At 47.9% G+C, this 18,947-nt stretch overlaps 2 protein-coding genes across 2 annotated transcripts; both read left to right on the forward strand.

Annotated features, from left to right (window-relative positions):
• Positions 1 to 1,107: 1,107 nt before the first annotated feature.
• On the forward strand, positions 1,108 to 7,036 carry LOC140644357 (keratin, type II cytoskeletal cochleal-like). The gene is given in 9 exon segments (XM_072847089.1): positions 1,108 to 1,159; positions 2,592 to 3,154; positions 3,780 to 3,982; positions 4,223 to 4,283; positions 4,706 to 4,801; positions 5,201 to 5,356; positions 5,697 to 5,822; positions 6,219 to 6,418; positions 6,997 to 7,036. Coding segments are annotated over 9 exon segments (1,497 nt in total).
• A 2,872-nt stretch (positions 7,037 to 9,908) lies between these two features.
• On the forward strand, positions 9,909 to 13,955 carry LOC140644358 (keratin, type II cytoskeletal cochleal-like). Its single transcript, XM_072847091.1, has 9 exons — positions 9,909 to 10,361; positions 10,871 to 11,079; positions 11,582 to 11,642; positions 11,908 to 12,003; positions 12,263 to 12,427; positions 12,566 to 12,691; positions 13,083 to 13,303; positions 13,609 to 13,643; positions 13,744 to 13,955. Exons 1-9 carry the CDS (start codon positions 9,909 to 9,911, stop codon positions 13,953 to 13,955), a joined length of 1,578 nt encoding a protein of 525 aa, XP_072703192.1.
• Positions 13,956 to 18,947: the final 4,992 nt, after the last annotated feature.

Raw genomic sequence — 18,947 nt, forward strand, 5'->3', positions numbered from 1 at the left:
TTTTTTTTCTTCTTCTTCTTCTCTTTTTACGGAAGGGGGAGGGAGGCAAAGAAGAGGGTTGGAGAATTATGTGCCAAAATGTAACTAGCTCGTTTCCTCTCATCTTCTGCCCCCATTGAACCGTATGAGCTTTATGAAATTTCTTCAATAAACTGCAATCAAACTTATCATGAGCAATGTGGGTTTTCTGTGCCATTACAAAATTCACCTAAAAGTGTAATTTTAGAATAAGGTTTGGAAGATTTGCCATAGGCACTCACTGTCACTCACAGCCTTCCCATAGCCTCCTCCTCTCAGTCCCAGAAAGGAGGGGGAACATTAAGTGTATTGGAGACACGGGTCACAGAGCAGCAATGCCCAAGCACTTTGGAAAGTTTTCCAAGATGCACAGCCAACAGAGCAAGACCAGAAGGTGGGGCTGATTTCACCTGGCCATAAACACCTACTGAGCCAGTCAAAGGACAAAACCAGACACTTTTGGGTCAAATGATTCGTTCCCCGGTAACACCTCCCTCCCTCCATGGGACCGAAAGCGCTCTAGGCAGTTGGCTGAAGATGTCTGCATTGCAGGAGCACTGCAAAAGGTGTTTTAAAGTCAAGGAAGATGGATCCCACGCATCAGAGCTAAACTTCTGGAAAGGCTGGTTCCAGACCTGCAGCTTGTGCAGGGAAAACAGGAGGGATTTATCTCCATCCCCTCTCTGGAGCGGCCAAAAAAGCTGTCAGACCAAGTGCTAAACAAGGATGCGATCCCCGGGCAGTGTGATGCTCCCGAGCTGAGGTTTCTGTTGGGTCAGCAGATCGAAGCCGGGCTGGCTCAGACAAGCTGGCAGTACTGAGCTCTGCTCAGGTCTGTAATTAAAAACCCAAGAGAGAGAAAGTGAGAAAAGAAGCCAACATGACTTCTTCCATTTCATGGAAGATGCCAACTATCACGTGTAGCAGCTGTTCTCCAGCATCCAGGGCCCAATCATGAAAGATGCTGAGCTCTCTGAACTCCATTTAGGCTGAGTCCCAAAAAGTGCTTAGCACATACAACTCCCACACAGCTTTACCCTAAAATGTTGCGCGGCTAAATGAGGCAGGCCAGCTTTCAGGCTTGCATGCATGAACTTCTCTCTGATCCTCTTCATGGAGCAGAACATGTTCTTAGGCCATGGTGAATGCCAAGAAAATCACATAAAAGCCAATGCACCTTTAGAAAAGGCTGAGATTTTCAGGGCTAAGCCCTCAGTGTTATCCCACTGGAGGCAAAAGAATTAAGAGGGTTCCCACCCATGGCACACAGCCCTTTCAATATTTCAGCAAGGATGGGACTGAAAATCACTTATTTCATTTTCTAGGAAAGACTTATCTGCCTTTCCTGCACCTTTGTCACTCTGAACCCACTTCCTTTGCTGAAAAATAAAAAAAATATATATAGTCCAAACTTACATTCACAGGGGTTTGCCAAACAATTTCACCAGAAAAGAATGACCAAGCCCAGTTCTCCTGTAAGCTATTGCCCATGGAGGACACTTCTGCAAGCAATAAGATGAGAGGTGTCAATCTATCTGACCGGTGTCACTCACACTCCCCCCAAAACGAGGGAAAACAACAGACTCCCTCTTCAGGGCATTCAGTGGAGGAGAGAAGCACACGGGCAGCTTGAGAGACAGAGCAGCAAATCAGACTGAATTTCTCTCTGCAGGATCAGTGCACTCACTCCACCATCACCTCCATCTATTCAACCTTTGGCTTTGATTTCCCCGGCTGGTGCAAAGGTCTGAGCTGGAAAATCTTTCACTGCCTTCTCCTGCTCTCACACCCTGCTTTGCTGCACTGTTTTCTGCTTGTAGTTACAGACCAGCAGAGCCCTAGCACCAAGAAATACGCTTGCACAGGTCCATCTCCTGTCCTGAGAGAATTAAAAGATTGTTCTCTTGAGGCTAACAAAATTACAGAGGAAAGGAAGAAAGGAAGAAAGGAAGAAAGGAAGAAAGGAAGAAAGGAAGAAAGGAAGAAAGGAAGAAAGGAAGAAAGGAAGAAAGGAAGAAAGGAAGAAAGGAAGAAAGGAAGAAAGGAAGAAAGGAAGAAAGGAAGAAAGGAAGAAAGGAAGAAAGGAAGAAGTATATTATAAAATTAGGATTACAAAAGGAGCAACTCTGGCTAAAGGCTCATGTAATACAAACCAAATCAGCCCCAGTGTTTGAATCCCTAGAATATTCCCAAGAGTTTAACTCAGATTCTTCTTTTCCCACATGTAAAACAAAGCAATGCTCCTTCCCTCGCTCCCAGGGCCCTGCAAACATAAAAAGATTGGTTCTGCTTCTCTCTTTCATGCTCACTATAAAAAGGAGAGGTTTGCAAATGCAGTTTTTATGGGACCAGGGATTCCCTCCCATTCAAATTAGAAACACGGCCTATAACTGAATGATAGGTGTGCACTTAAAAGCAGCTCAGGTCACTATTCAGCAAAAGAGACTAGTGGGATATTACCAAACAACCTAAGCTCATAAACATCTTTAAAAATGGTCTTTTGGGGCTGGTCGTGCAACCAAAGCCTGTTTTCCTGGGACATAAAAAGGTGAAAGCTCTGCTTCTCATTGCAGAGGGTTTCTGGCTGGGTCAACTGGTGTGCATTGCCTCCTGCTCCTGCGTTCAGCTTCTCCCTCTGCCTTCATTCCCCTTCGAGCTGGTCTCAACATCTTGCCCATCCTACCATGCCTGCTCCGGAGCCGGGGGCACACGGAGTTTCAGCTCTTGCTCTGCTGTAATCCCCAGAAGTGTGAAGAGATATGCCGTCAGCACCGTCTCGTGCTGGGGAGGTGGTGGTGTGGGGTACCCTGGGCTGGGATGCTTCGGCAGCAGAAGCCTTGGTGGTGATGCGGGCAGCAAGCCCAAGCTAGCGATCAGCGGCTGCCACCTACTGCGATATGGCAACAGCCCCTCAAGCATGGGGTTGGGCTATGGAGGTGCCGGCTTTGGCTGCAGGGTCGGTGGAGCCCTGGGGGTCTGCATACCCACTGCCAAGGTCACAGTCAATGGGCACCTGCTCCAGCTGCTCAAGATGGAGATAGACCCAAACCTTCAGTCTGTGAAGTACCAGGAAAAGGAGCAGATCAAGACCCTCAATAACAAGTTTGCATTTTTCATTGACAAGGCAAGAGAAGAGGTGCCCGGCTCAACGGGCATCGCAGCCACAGAGCCGTAACAAGCTGCTGTACGGCACATCCGAAGCAAGGAATGCATTTGCCAAACTGCTTAATAGCAACAGCAGCCAAAACTCACAGCCTGACTTTGCAGTGAGGACTTGTTTGGGTTTTATGAGGAGGACATTTTGCACCACCTTAGAGTAAAAAGGAGCCTTCAGTGGGAGCAAGAAGGTATTTTCATGCTCCAAGAGTGGTGTAAAGCAGTCTTATTGCAAATGACAATCAAGCTTTGCTGTTACATGCAGAGAAGCGGATTCTCTAATACCCCACTTCTATATCACTTGAACCCTAACTTCAGTAGAATTACCTCTGACTTACCCCACTTTACTTTGGTGCTGAGTCTAACTCAGTTCTTTTTGCATAACAACCACCAAGACATTTTTCTGAAGAACCTTCTTATGAGAAGATGCTGCTTGAGAGATTTTAAAGGCATGCCTTCTCCACTCACCTGATACTATCCTGAATAACTCACAGATGTTTCTCTCTCAATTTGCCCGTTCTGGGACTGTAATTGTTCATTTCTGTGTCACCAGTTTAACAAAATCACTATACTTTGAATGCTTTACTTCTGGGTTTCAAGTCCAGTTCCTGGAGCAACAGAACAAGGTGTTGGAGATCACAGGGGAATTTATACAGGAACAAAAGTGCTACAGGGGCAACACTGAGCCAATGTTTGAAACTTATACTGGCAACTTGAAGAGGCAGCTGCATGTTCTGGGAAGCGACAGAGCCAAGCTGGAAACAGAACTGAGCACCATGCAGGGTATCATGGAATATTACAAGAAAAAGTAAGTTTAAAAAAGATAGAAGCTCCAAAACGGGCTAGAACTGATCTCACCTAATTTTTGGATGGCAAAAGCTGCACAAGATGCAAGATCTCCTCCACATGTACATGTGCATGGCTTGCACCAGCAGTTGGTTTCCATGCTGAGGTTGAGCATTTGGAGGTGATAGAGGAAGATCAGATTCATGTTCTTGCTTAAGCTGAATAATGAGGAACAAAGTGATCTTTTTTCTTCTCCTTGCAGGTATGAAGAGGAAACTCACTGGCAAACAGGCGCAGAGAATGAGTTTGCTACGCTCAAAAAGGTAAGAGCAGTTCAAACCAACTCAAACACTTATTCCGGGCTTTTAGTATGAACAGCAGCCAATATTGCTGGAAAGAGAGGGTGAGACTGCCTCTCACTCTCCAGAGACTCTAGAGGGACCTAAAGGCCAGCTTTTGGGAAGATTTAATTAAAAGAGTTGAATCCCACCTTAAGTGAGTCAGTTTTAGCTGAGGTGGTTCACTTGGGATGTTTGTATACCCCAACTAGTCAAAACCTTTCCTTCTCTTCTCTGTGTCTAGTGATTTTTTGTCTTCTGCCTAAGAGGATAAGAGAGCGGAACAATTTAATAGCATGGTAAAATTTATGTCCTTGAAAAGAGCAGCCCTAAGAGTTTGTACTCTCATCACTTGCTGGCATTAAGCAGTTTGCTCTTTCATTTCATAAACCCTTGATGCGCTTCAGGACGCAGATTGCGCCTACGTGAACAAAGCTGAGCTGGAAGCCAAGGTGGAGTCCCTCATCCAAGAGATCAACTGCCTGAGGAGTCTGTGTGAAGTCGTAATGGTTCTTCCTTTTCTGCTCCCCTTTCCTCCACCCCATGCCTCCGTAGGGGGCCTGTGGAGTTAGGCTCCCACAACCATCATTTGAGTTCATAGAGATTTTTGGTGTTTCATGTGTACATCAGTTGATTGCTCTGGATTTCAAAGGTGTTATTCTTGCACTACATGGGCGAATCCTAAGGAATCTGTTTCAACTTGATGGTGAAGGTAGGATCCAGAGAGATTAAACCAGAAAATCCCTCTTCGGGTTTTTTGCAGTGAGCCTGAAGTCACGGTATGTGGAGCACACTGCATCTCCTTGTCTCCACACCATGGAGATCCGCAGGGAAAGCACCTCCGGTGCAGACAACTGATAATCTTGCTGTCGCCCCTAGGAAATCACTTAGGGGCACCTAAGGAAATCTGAGCACCCATTTCAGGCACCTCTGTTATTGTGCAAATGGACAACAGCTGAGGCCTGAACATGGACGACATCATCACTGATGTCAAAGCTCAATATGACGACATTGCCAAAAAAAGCCAGGCTGATGCAGAAACCTGGTACTACAGCAAGGTGAGTCATGACGACACTCTCAAAAGTATTTATGCCCCACTTCTGCTAAGGGCCCTGCTTAGGGCCTCAGATTTCCTAATTTGGGTTGAACAGGCTTTTTAAAGGTCTGTTTTCTTAGCCACCTGCTGTGTTTTCCCTATGTGTCATACATCCTCTGTTAATGCCTTCACACACAGAGCTGTTACTGTGTAAACGAGTCATTCGTGTCCCCCAGTGACAAAGGTTTTTGCCTTAAAGCTCAAGATCCGGGACTGTGGACCCAGAATCACATAGTAGGTTTAATTACTGACTCATCTCCTCACTCTGGTATTTATTTTCATCGTGTTTTCTCTCTCCTCAGTATGAGGAACTGAGAGAAACCGCTGGCAAACACGATGACAGCTTGCGTAATACAAAGAATGAAATTGTGGAGCTGAATTGGGTGATTCAGAGACTAACTGGAGAATGTGAAAACACCAAAGCCCAGGTAAGGATGACTCAGGGGCAATAATGTGTCAATCGCCATTCCCAGGTTGTGGCTTTCCAAAACTCCTCCGCTAGAGCAAGGGAGCAATAAAGCCAGTTTTGGTAAAATACAGGTCAGCTGCTCAACTCTAAGATTTGCTGGTAATCCAGAGTACAGAGTAAAATGGTCCGTTACGACTAATAACTGAATAGCAGAGACCTGCAGTGAGAAGACAACATATACACCAAAGTCTCAGCTAGGCAGAGAGAATCATCCTAGAGTTGAAGGTTTATCTATAAAGTCTGAAAAGGTAACAAAGTGCAGGTGGATGAATACACAGACAGGCAGATTCAACAGCTCTGAACTATTCAAAGCACATGCAAATAAGTGGCAGTAATGAAAATCTCTTATCTGCAGAGCTGCAAACCGGAAGGAGCCATTGCTGAAGCTGAGGAGCACAGGGAAGTGGTTATCAAGGATGCAAAGTGCAAACTCTCTGAGCTGGAGAAGGTAAAGCAGGACATGGCCCATGAGCACCAGGGGCTCATGAACGTCAAGCTGGCCCTGGGCATCGAGATCACGACCTACAGGAAGCTGCTGGATGGAGAGGAGAGCAGGTGGGTGCTCGTACAACCCTGCAAGGAAGAAATAGTAACACATCTCATCCCACAACCACCTTTCACAGTGTCTGATGAGCCATCACCTCTGTAATTGCAGCAAATCCCACTGAGACCCGAAGTCCTAGAGGGTGACACTTTCAAAGCACTTTCCAGCATTTATGGACCCAAATGCCTTACAAAGTCAAAAGCTCCTAATGCACTCAGGCTTTCCCCCCAGATGGAAAACCTTGCATGAATAAAGGTGATGTCCTGTGTAGCCTCAGGTCTTATCAAGCCAAAGGTTCAGTCCCAGTCGTGCCTGGCCACCTTTGCCACCCCAGACGAAATGACTGGGTACCTATTCACACATGGGCTAATTGAGGGGACAGAGGGAGGCCCGTTATAGGAACACACATTAAATGTTAGAGGGACTTTAGTTTTCACACATCTCCATTTTCCCCATCCCCCTAAGGCTGTGCGTAGACAGTGGCTGCCCTGTGAATATTTTTAAGTACCAGACAAATCCCTATTCCTACTAGTCCCCCAGGATCTCCCCTGTAGGATGGAAATCCTGAGCTGAAATGTTTTCTTTGCAGCTGTGTGCCAATCCCCGGGAAGAATCACATGCAATACTGACCCATACTTTGGTGGCAGCTACTCTTAAAGCAGCAGATCCCTATTCAGAAGCAGAGGTCTAGTGACGGGAGGAGGTGTCTGTGGCAAAAGCATCATCACCGGCTCTGGACACATCTGTGCTCCTTGTACCACCACGGGAGGATACAGTGTTGTGAGCGGGAAGAGCTCCAATGTCAAACTCATGTCCTCTACAACTTCCTACAGGTCAAAATACTAAAACAACAACAGGCATTGAAAGAAGGGTCCTCACTCCACCAGTTCATATCAGCAGCAGCCTGCTAGCAGCACACACAGAAAACAGATGGGGGATTTTAAAGCTTTCAGTCCAGTCCGTGTTGCTTATTCCCTGCAACTTTCAATACTGTTATGAAACTTGCTCTTTTCATTACTTTATGCTGTAGTTTTACAAATAGGCTCTTCCCAAAGTTTGCCTGTTCCTCCCAGGTTGCGCAGGTCTAGCAAAGCCTGTGCAGCAATGCTATTTTAACGGGGCAGGGCACAGTTAGCACAGCGTATGTATTAAGGAGCCACTTATCTGGGTTAAAAACACTAAGCGATATAAGTTTCTGCTCCTCCAGTGTACGGACGTGATTGCAAAGAAAAGTTAAAAATCAAAGGGAGCAGAGGAGTCTTACCTAGAACATCCAGTTCCTCTATGATGCTTGTTGTTTGCCTTTATCTTGTTTTTTTTTCTATTTCTCCCCAATAAACTGACACAGCAAACCTGAGATCACATGATACTGCTCCTCTTTTCAGAGTTACAAAACACACATTAACGAGACAATTAAAAAAGAAAAACTCAAACTCAAATCAAGGCCGAGGCCATCTCTCATTACAGTCCCCAAGAGATCCACCGGCTTTTGGAAAATGTGGGGTGCAGAGTTGGTCCATGGCAACAGGGTGGGGGGTGAGGAGATCAGGTCAAAACACATCTCACCCACCACGCTCCTCCCATGTCCATCACTCAGTGAACATCATTCCCCTGGACCTAATCCCCTAAAATCAGGATGAAAGAGGGGGGGAAACTCCCTGGGGGCTGAAAATCACTGTGGTATGACAGACCTGCTAACAGTGGCTACAGCCAGACTGCGTGAATGCAGCTGGGATGCGAGAGATCATGAGAACAGGAACAAAACCAGGGGATATTTTCCTGCTCTGAAGCCTGTGGTAGGCTGGAAGAGGAGGAATTCTCCCATCAAAAAGTTTTTCCAAAACAAAACCTTTTTTTTTTTTCTTTTTTTTCCAAATTGAGATTTTTCCTTTAAAAAAAAAAAGTAACACCAAAACGTCTCATTCCCAACATGCTCAACCTGATTTGAACTATTTGGCTTAATTGAGCTAGCTCAAAACATTTTGGGGTTTTTTGGAGTCGGCTCAACAACATATTCAACTGCCTTTCCCTGTTGCATTGGAGAACCTGCAGCTTTATCCCCTGTCCCTCTCTCCTTTTTGGGTCAGGCTCCCTGCAAACCCAGCCTCCTGCAACCCCTGTCCTCAGATTTCTGTCCAAAAGCGCTGTACAGTTGCATTTGGTGTCGGTCATCTCATCAAAAGCAGAAAGCGTTTCCTAAGATGACAATGTGGAGAGAAGAGATGCAGCCAGAGAGCCATAAAATACAACTACAGTCTGGAGCAACGTGGTCTGACACATGAGGATTAACTCTAGATCTTCTCATGCCCCATTTCCCCCAAGGATGTCTGTGAGCCCTGGAGCCGAAGCGTCCAAGAGCTCCCAGATCCTGACAGCAAAGCTGGTAATTTTGGCTTGCAATTGTAACCAACCACTGAATAGGGAAGGGGAAAGAAATGCAGTAAACAAACCAAAATCATTAGTTTGAAACTTCCACCCTGCCCCTACAAAACACGCTGCCCTCCCACACAGCGACGCGGGCACCGACGCTATCCCTGTGCTTCCAAGGACCTGGACACACACGCATGTGAACAGCAAAGCCAGGAAGAGTCTGAGCCCTGACACCACAATGAGGGCACTCGCCCAACGTAGGAGGCGAAGGACCAAGCCTGGCCCTGCCCCAAACCAGGTGGGAACCCAACCTTCAAGTTGAGGGATGAGGGGAGGAGGAGACGCCAGTTTTCTGAGGATTTGGCCAACGAGTGTCTGCAAAAGCTACTATGTTCCAAGCATAGGTTTCAATTTCCACTGATCAGCAATTTCCCCCAAATAATTTACCACGTTGGAACACACTCATATCAGCAACCTGCAGAAAAATCACCTTGAGAAATAGATTTGGCCCCACAGATGTTTCCCTGGCATTAAAACACGTTGCCTTTTTATAAGCAGAACCAACAAAACATGGTCATTTACCACTAACCTGCCTGCAAGACTTTGTTCATTAATTCTCAGTAAATTCACATTTATTACTGATAGTTCTTATTAAATAGCAGGTTGAATCACATTCTCCTTCAAAGCTCTTACTTGCAGGCTGAGGTACCAGCAAAACTTAAAGATCTCCATTGACAGAAAAGCATTTTACATTTTCAAAGGCTCAGTTCCACTTCGTCCAACCTATAAAAAGGGGAACATGCAATTTTTACTATGTCTCCTGAAAACAATTCACCCAGCACAACTCCCCTAATTTTTGTTGCTACTACACAAGACCTCTGACTTAACAGCATTCTTCAAACCTTTATGGGGCAAATATGCTGCTGCTTTCTCTGTTGGTAAGCACAATATATGCTAAGTAGTTCACATTCTCTGCATCATAAACATTTTGTGGAAGTTTCATGCAGCCTCGCCCCGTTTTCCACACAAATAAAAGGAAGAAGGTGCTCCACTGTGGTCAGAGGGAACTGCACCCTGGAATCCACTCCCAGCACATCATTGCCTGCACCAGTCCGTCTCCCACCAGCAACCATGTCCTGCTGCTCCTACAGTGCCAGCTCTGGCCATGCCATCCGGAATTTCAGCTCTTCCTCTGCAGCTCTTCCCAGGAATCGATGTCGTTTCAGCACTGCCTCGTGTCACTGGGGTGGTGGCATGGGCTACTGTGGTTTGGGTTACTTCAGCAGCAGAAGTCTTGATGGTGTGGCATCCTCCAGGCCCAGAATAGCTGTTGGAAGATGTCCTCCTCCGAGACGTGGATATGGCTTTGGTGCAGCTGGCATGGGGTTTGGCTACAGAGGTGCTGGCTTTGGCTATGGGGTTCATGGAGCCTCCAGGCCGTGCACCATCACACCCATCACCATCAATGAGCAGCTGCTCCAACCGCTCAGACTGGAACTCGATCCCAACATACAAACGGTGAAGTACCAAGAGAAGGAGCAGATCAAGACCCTCAACAACAAATTTGCTTCTTTCATTGACAAGGTGAGCTGGGAACCCCTCCTCAGCTCCAGTTTGCAGGCACTAGAATTGAAGTGAGGTGTCTAGCATGGAAAGGGCATGAAATCCTTGTAAGACAACTCGTTTTAGACATTGAGGGCAACTTGCATAAGGGTGCCAGTTGAGCACCAAGGTGCTTATGAGCCACTGGGGAAGCTTCAGTATACAGGCACTATTGGTCCGATCTCTAGGCCTGACTGCAGGGAGGGAACAAGCTAAAACTAGTTTCATCAGCCTTCCAGTTCCTTCCCATTCCTCTCTGCACACCCCCAATTTATTGCAAATCTCTCCTTTCTAGAAGTGCTTAGATTTTTGTGCATTTCCACACGGGTGGCCCAGAAACAGCCTATGCACAAATGCACACTGGATTAGGAAACACTGCATTCACATGTACCAAGAGCAGGAACACACATTTCACTGCTGTTGCATGGACACTGGCTCTCACAAGCCCTTTAATCCTCATCTCGTTTTCTATTTTGCTTTCTGGGATTCAGGTTCGACTCCTGGAACAGCAGAACAAGGTGCTGGAGACCAAGTGGAGCTTTCTGCGTGGTCAAAAACACCGCAAGAATACCATCATGCCCATGTTAGAAGCTTATATTGGTAACTTGAAGAAGCAGCTGGAAGCACTGGGGTGCAACAGAGCCCAGTTAGAAACAGACCTGAAAGCAGCACAGCAGGTTTTGGAAACAAACAAGAAAATGTAAGTAAAAACCAGAGAAATGTGAGTGCAGGGCTCCAAATGTTGTTCAGGATTCGTACACAGGCAGAGACCATGAACTTGTAGTAGATGGTTCCCAGAGAACTAGTAGGTAGATGGAGAGATCTACCAGGATCTCAGTATATAAAATAAGGTCCCAATTTACAGAGATATGCAGGAAACAGAGGATGTTCCTCTTCCAGGTTCTCTTTCTCTCCTTCCTAATTCAAGGAATTAACATTTAGAAATGTTCAGCAGCGATTTGCTGTTGCAGAGGTCAAATAAAAACAGTTCTGCTGCAAATTTGTAAAGACACAGAAACCTCTCTGAAAACACGTTTGCTTTCCCATGGGCTATGGAAACAAGACCAAAACATCCCAAAATGTTGTTTGGGGAGAAGGAAAAAAAATTAGGAGTTTCACTTCTTGAAAGAAGGCCTGCAGAAACCCAAAGAAAGATGTAATTGCGCTGAACTCAAACAAAATCTCCCATTTTCCCCACGCAGGTACAAGGACGAATGCAGCCAGCGGACGTGCACCGAGAGTGAGTTTATTGCCCTGAAGAAGGTGAGCAAGGGGTTGTTTGAACTCTCCTCTCCGGGTTCAGGTCTTTGGGGTGCACGCGGTGATTTATTTCCCAAAAGCAGCACACAAAACAAGTACAAGCAGGAGCTGGTGCTCGGGTTCGCTTGAACTCAAATCAGCAGCAACTGCGTAATTGGGAGCTGGCGCGCGGTCACGGTTCCAGCACCGAAAGTCCCTCACCCCAAGGGTAGCCCTGAGTCTGCTCTCACTAACAAACTTCCTTCTTCTATCCCCAACGCGTCTCCAGGACGCGGACTGTTTTTTCTTAAACAAAGCAGAGCTGGAGGCCAAGGTGGAAAGCCTGAAAGAAGAGATTGAATTCCTGAGAGTGTTCTACAAAGTGGTAAGAAGCCTCCCTATTGCTCCACCCATCATTTGCATTTCCCAGCTGGATTTTGAAGTTGCTTATCCCAAAGGACAGGGGAAGAGGGGGTAATGCAGGGCAGTGGTCATCGCTTGCGGTGAATGGTGAGACTCGGGAATTCATCTCTGCTTGGTCACTGCAAAGGGGGACAGAGTTGCACAATGCGGGTGACACACCATCTTGGGGCTGGACAGCAGGGCCAGCATCTCTGACCAGCTCAACCCCATGTCGTCACCAGGAAATCCACCAGCTGCGGGCCCAGATCTCAGATACTTCCGTGGTCGTGCAGATGGACAATAGGGGAGATCTCAACTTGGATGGCATCATCGCGGACATCAAGGCTCAGTACGAGGACATCGCCCGCAGGAGCCAGGCAGAAGCACAGGCCTGGTATGAAAGCAAGGTGAGAAAACCTGGCAGAGGTTTCTCTTCAGTCCAACTTCAGACCCAGAGAAACACCCCCCACTCTCCTGATTTGCTCTGATTTAACTCAAAGCATGTGTCTTTGGGACATGCAGTGATGTCTTTTGGGCTTTTTTAGTTCAAGGAGCTGCGAGTCACTGCAGGCAGAAACGCCGACAGCCTGCGAGAGACAAAAAACAAGATAGCTGAGCTGACACGGACAGTCCAGAGACTGAACAGAGAAGTCAGAAGCACCAAGGACCAGGTAAGCACAGCCAGGTCTGGTTGTTTCAGCAGGGCAGAGTGTGAATTGCTGTTCCTGTGAGCTCCCACAACCAAATTAAATGGTGCTGTAGCACCTTGCAAAGGGTGTTCATGAACTGGGGCTCTACTGCTCCAACTAGGGCTGCATTAAAGCCCAGCTCACGCAGCACCTGAAGACAGATGCGGTTACAGCCCCCCATCCCCTGCAAGCAACACGAGGGAGCACTGAAACTGCATCTCCGGCTCCCTCAAACCCCTGCCAGAGGGGACTGCATGTCCATCTTACTGCTGGGCTGAATGCACAACCAGACTTTAAAGCCGTCTCTTGATAACACATTACGTTTGAAGATAGCAAGAGACAGCTAAGACGGACGGTGTCTCGCTCCTTGCAGCGCTGCAAGCTGGAAGCCGCCGTGGCCGATGCCAAGCAGCGCAGGGAAACGGCTGTCAAAGATGCGAAGCACAAACTCTCCGAGCTGGAGACAGCCCTGCAGCAGACCAAGGCAGACCTTGCCCAGCAGCTCCACAAGTACCAGGAGCTCATGAACGTCAAGCTGGCCCTGGACATCGAGATTGTCACTTATAGGAAGCTGCTGGAAGGAGAGGAGAGCAGGTGAGTGACAGACCCTAGCAGGGCTGCACAAGCTACTGTAGATGGATGTGTTGAAAGGAAAAACAACTGGCCAGTGCTGCTTTGGAGCTGCCATGCTGCAAGAAATCTACACAGTCCTGACACAGATTGGTTCTTCCTATCAGTCCTAATAGACCCCCACCAGTGCAAACCCACCCAAACAGTGAGTCCTACTGTCTCCAAACAGGAAGAGACAGGCTAGAGAGGGTCAGGCTCACATTTGAGGCTAAAGGGCTTTGCATTTGAAGACAGATTGATAACATGCAACCTTTTCCCATTCTCTACAGGCTCTGTGCAGAAGGCAGCTTCCCTGACAACATCTGTAAGTTGGCACCTTCACCTTCTACCAAACTTGGGCATCTTCTGCCTTTTCTCCAGGGAATTCCCTAAGCTGAAACCCAGCTTTGCTCTGCCTTTTGCAGCTGTCTGCCATTCGCAGGGAGCTCTCACCTACAGCCCAGAGCCTGGCTTTGCAAGTGCCCACACGTCAGCCAACAGAAACGCGTGCTGGACCAGCAGCGTGGGGGTCTGCGGCACAGCGGTGAGCTGCAGTGATGGTGTTAGCAGCAGGAGCACGAGGAGCTCCCACATGAAGGTGGTGTCCATGACCAAGTCAGCCAGGAGCAACGTGTAAAGAGCTGTAGATAAATGGCAAGGCTGGAAACAAAGCAACATGCATGCCTTTCTGCCAACACACAGCAACAGCCAGGCCAGAGCTGGCTCGTGTGCGCCCAGCTCCCCCAGGCTGCACACCCATTTTCCATGCACAGGCATACAAAAAGCAGAGAGGGCTTTTCTATGGTCAAGAGTTTTGCTATTTCTGCTAGGGAATCTAGGAGCAAGAAGGGCTAAAATCCCCCTCATGACTCCCATTGTGCAGTTAAAACAATGCCTTTGGTGTAGTCCCCTGGTCTTTCCACTCGCACAGTTGTCTTAGCAGCTCCCACCCTGGATCAACCTAGTTTTATCAGCCAGCCTTTTAGATTACACATACACCCCGGCATGAGCAGAACTCACCCAAAATTGCCTAGCTTGCAGTTTCCCTACAATTGCATTGATTTCATTGATTATTTGCCCCAAAGGATAGATTTCAAGGGCTGTTGCTGTTTGAAGGCAGTTTGCTTATGTACTTGCATTACCTGTTTTGAAACTGATCCTCAACTTTCCTTTTCCTTCTGGGTTTTTAATGGTCTGGCTCATCTGTTGCCATAAATGCCATCGTAACTGAAGAGTCTGGGAGTCAGAGTCCGCTGTCAGGCATGAAAGGGACTGATCCATCAATGTATTTGGCCCTAGGACACAAAGCTCCTCTGTGATCTTGTTCAAGAGATCCAAACCCAACCTTAAACACATGGGACCAGCATCAATTGCCTTCCCAGTTGTCCAGTACCTAGCACGCTGAACTGCTAATGTAAGTACATTAATGCTATTTAGGAAGAAAAAGAGGAAGCAGGGATTTATTTCTAATGACCTTACATTTTGTCAGCAGCTTTCATCCTAGTTTTAGTCTTGCATCTCCAATAAATTGAAATAGCAACTCAGTTACCTTCATTCGACACCTTAATTTGGGGAAAGGAGGGTTAATTGTTGTCTCTGCTCCAGGATCTCAATGCCAAAGCTTACAGGGGTCTAAAACAGGCACAGGCCAAGCCCTCCCTCCGCTGGGAGCTCTTCCTTCCTAACCCAGACACCGCACCTCAATGGTCTCCCATAACCCCCAACGCATATTCTCCACGCTCATGAGCAGCTATGCAAGGAGAGGGGTTATAACCTCTCTCCAGAGCACCGCTGAGGTGGAAGTAGAGCTCTCTTCTTCCTCACACCTGCACACAAGGAGCAGGATCCATTCCACCCAATGCTGAGTGTTTATGACACAGCTGGCTGCCAGCAAGGCACGAGAAGCAGGTGCTTCCCAGGTTAGATGTCTTCATTAGGACAGGGTGGAGGCCCAAATGATTCTTCCCCCAGGAAAAACAAACAAACAAAAACATTTAGAGGGCACTGACTAAGCAAAGATGCTCTGGCAATTTACATAAAGCTAACTGAAACTTTTTATTACTATTGTTGATTGCTAAATCCCCTTAAAACCATCACCAATTGCCTCAACTTGCCTGGAACTCCTCAAAGCCATATACCAGGAGGTGCTGGATGGTTTTACACCCCCTTGTCCTTCCTCTCATCCTGGCACCAGACCAGATCCTGCCTAGCTCTCCAGCAGGGCACAGCTTCATTGCAGTGACCCCCTAGGCAAAGCAGACCCAGCTCCCAGCCCATGCTACATACCTCTTCCCAGGCTGTGGCTGCTCCAGTGCAGGAGCACGAAGTGCCACCATCTCCAGCAAGAGGCTGGAGGACCTCTTTTCATCTCTACTGTATGGGGTGTTGCCCTTTATAACCTCATCAAGCCAATTAGGCTTCCCATCAAGCTAATTAGGCTTCCCAGGTGGAAACCTTCCCAGGACAGGAGTTGTCTCCCCCCCACCTTGCTCCTCCCCACCCAGTGGGAGCTGGGGACTCAGCCCAGCCCATACTGGTTTTGTGCCATTTAATTCCTTTTAAACACAAGATGAAAATCTCAATTGACCTCAGAGCAGGGTTTTGACCTTGGTAGTTACTGAAAAACTGATGGAAACCGAAGCAAATGCACCTTAAACACCAGGGAACTGAAGAAAGCTCCCCACCACCTGCAGCCGCCTTCTCAGGCCTGGTTGCATCCAAGTCCTCACCCTTCCTCTGCCTCAGTTTCCCTACAGAGAAGAACAGAACTTACCTCCTTTGTAAAACACTCCGACGTCTGTGGACAGAACTGCGTTGCCAATGACCTCAGTCCTGTTATTACAATAACACATGGCCAAGCTTGCATCCCCGGGTTTGCAGCTGGCGGCACAGCAGTGCCACAGGGGCAGGTGGACAGAGCAAAGCGACCACATCCTGCAACGCAGCCCAGAAGGAAACACCAAAGATGGTCCAGCATTCAGCTGGGGCACTTAACTGGAGAGAGAAAATCAGGACAGCTCATTAGGAGGGGAGAAATACAGAGGCCAAGAGCAAGCAGAGAGAGAACAAACACTCAAAGAAGTATTTGCTTAAAGTATTAGATAAAAAAAAAAATATTATAAAGTATACTTAATTATTGTGCATTTTACCCTGCAGAGAGCAAGAGGCAGAAGCTGAAGCGCTCTGAGCCCTGGCAGGGGTAGCTGGGCTTTACAGCTGCACAGAAACTGGCAACACTGTAAGAAGGAAAAAAAGCAATTTCACTGCTTTTATGAGCTGAGGAAGCAGCAAGATTTCCTTGTACAGTTGGAAAGAGGAAATACTACTGACTGCCTAGATGAAATCAGCTGGGCATCTTCAATGCCTGCGCGTAAAGCACATGCATGGAGCAACCTCTCCGGCCATTAACGTGCTCACGGGAGGGCAGAGCTATTAAGGTGTTTAACTGACATGATAATAACTAAGGGCTTTGAGATGTTTCAGTGATGAAGGCAACACTTACAGCTATGGAGTTGTACTGTGGAAGGCTGAAAATACACAGCTGAGTATAGAAAGATGGATGTGCTCCTGACTGTGTAGCACTACCTGCCTAAATCATAACAGCAGGGAAAACGGGGCTGGGAGGGATGTCTTGGCCATACCCTGCCCCAAAGCATGAACAGAATAGTGTCCCTGAGATGTCACCAGATGGTCAAAGGACTCGCTCATTCGAGGAGGAATTGCCCTCTGCGATTGTCTTTGCTCTCTGCCGGGCTCCATCTTTCCCTCAACTCACGCTTGCAAAGCTAAACAACCTCCAGCTTTCCCTAAATTCTTTGAGCCCAAATTCATGGCTCCTCCATGAACCACAGCAGCTTGCCGGGTCACCCTGACATTCAGACCAGGCACGTTCCTGGCCCTGCACCAACATGAACATCCTTTGTCTGTGTATTATTTTATCCACATTTCAGATGTTTGTTATTCTTCTTAGTCACTGCTGCAAAACAGAGAGGCCAAAAATTACTGCTTTGTGGATCGTTCGATGGCTTTTTCTACCTTTTAATACCTCTGAGACCTGCTTGCTCCCATCATCATCCTTTTTTGCCTCTATTCTCTCCAGCAGCGACATCCTGCCCACCAGCATGGGAAGCTCTGCTGCCATTCAGACAAGCAGTGGGAGGCAAAGTCTGGCACCCAGGAGACAGCCCAAGTGGCGAGAGCTGGGTGACGGCTCTACCTGCCAAATCGCAGCACGGAAGGCAGCTCACACGCTGCTCAGTCTGGCAGCAGCAGTGCTCCGCGGTGGAGAGCTCTGGAGTGGGTGGGTGCTGGGTTTCTCCGGGTCACATCTGTCTTCCTTCTCTAGAAGTGCAAAAATCTCCCCTGTTGCAAAGCTGCTTCTGAAGTTGAATTATTTCTCCTGTATCCCACTTGCAGAAATTGCAGTCGACACTCTGAATACACCTGCTTTTACATTAATTCAGGGCACTTTGCCTTCATAATATCAGCATCCCCTCTGAAACAGAGAGATTAAATTTGAACCAGCTCCACTTATCACCCCAGACTGAGCCAAGACCAGATCCAAAGAATGAGCACAAAGCACGAAGTGCATCTGTCTCCATGGACTCACAAAGATACTTCACGGTGTTTCCTGAAGTGTGCGGATCCCCTGTTCCCCAGCACCATTATGCAGCATATGTTGTTCTGTGAATGTGGAAAAGCTGCAGCCACACAGACTGCACGTGCCCCTTCCCAGGTCAGTGCTGCAAGCCTGACACCCAAAAATTCAAGGAGCAGCGATGGAGCCCTGCTAATCTCTTGTAATGCTAAGAGAGACCCACAATTCCTCACTAAGAATCACAAACCCATGCAAATGACAGCAAACAGTGGCACCCCCTGCCAAAAACATCTGGGCAATATCTGTCTTTGAGCTCTTCATTTCAATTAACTTCAGGGGATTTTTTTCCATTTTGATTTTTTGGCTATGACATAAAAGCCGTGAGCTGGGTGTGCCGGGCCGCTGATAACATGGCTCTGCTGGGCACTCTGGATTCCTCCCCTTCCTACCATTAGTGCCATGCGTGTAGCAAAGCCACACGCAGGCTCAGCACTCTGCTTGCTCAGTCACGAGGTGCTGGGCCATGTTGGGCACTGGAGCGACGGGGTCTGGGTAGGGCACAGGTGGGTAAAGCATCCTTCAAGGCCCTGGCAGCCTCATCACCATTCTCATCCTGGAGGAAACAGATTTTCTCAGTGACTACAAAATCTCTGCCTGGCCCCATCCCCACTAAGGCGATGCTTTCTGCAACAGCAGCTCCAGCAAGGGCATGCCCTGTGTCTGCACCATGGCCCTACGAGAGGGGCGGGAGCAAGCACAAATCACCCTGGGGTGAGCCCTTCTCACCCCACGCTGCCCCAAAAGGAGCAGGAATGAGTTGTCTTCATGCAGCAAGGCCCAGGTTCACATCTCCAGGCTTTGGTCACCTGCAAAAGAGGTGTCTCCTCCAGTGTTTAGCTCCTCTCGGCTCAGCAGAAGGAAGATGGTGCTCGGGGAGGGATTGGTCTCAGTCAGTTTCAGTCCTGATCAGGGGGTGGGCTGAAGCCAAGTGCTTGACCAAAAGCAGTCCCATCATCCCACTGCCCAGACTCG

This window comes from Ciconia boyciana, chromosome 27, assembly GCF_034638445.1.
Source record: "Ciconia boyciana chromosome 27, ASM3463844v1, whole genome shotgun sequence".
Lineage (NCBI taxonomy): Eukaryota > Metazoa > Chordata > Aves > Ciconiiformes > Ciconiidae > Ciconia > Ciconia boyciana.

Excerpts from the sequence above, each read along its gene's own strand:
- LOC140644358 (XM_072847091.1), top strand. The coding sequence starts at position 9,909 with ATGTCCTGCTGCTCCTACAGTGCCAGCTCTGGCCATGCCATCCGGAAT. Across the intron at positions 11,643-11,907 it reads AGTTTATTGCCCTGAAGAAG|GACGCGGACTGTTTTTTCTT; the intron begins GTGAGCAAGGGG and ends ACGCGTCTCCAG. Across the intron at positions 12,004-12,262 it reads TGAGAGTGTTCTACAAAGTG|GAAATCCACCAGCTGCGGGC; the intron begins GTAAGAAGCCTC and ends TGTCGTCACCAG.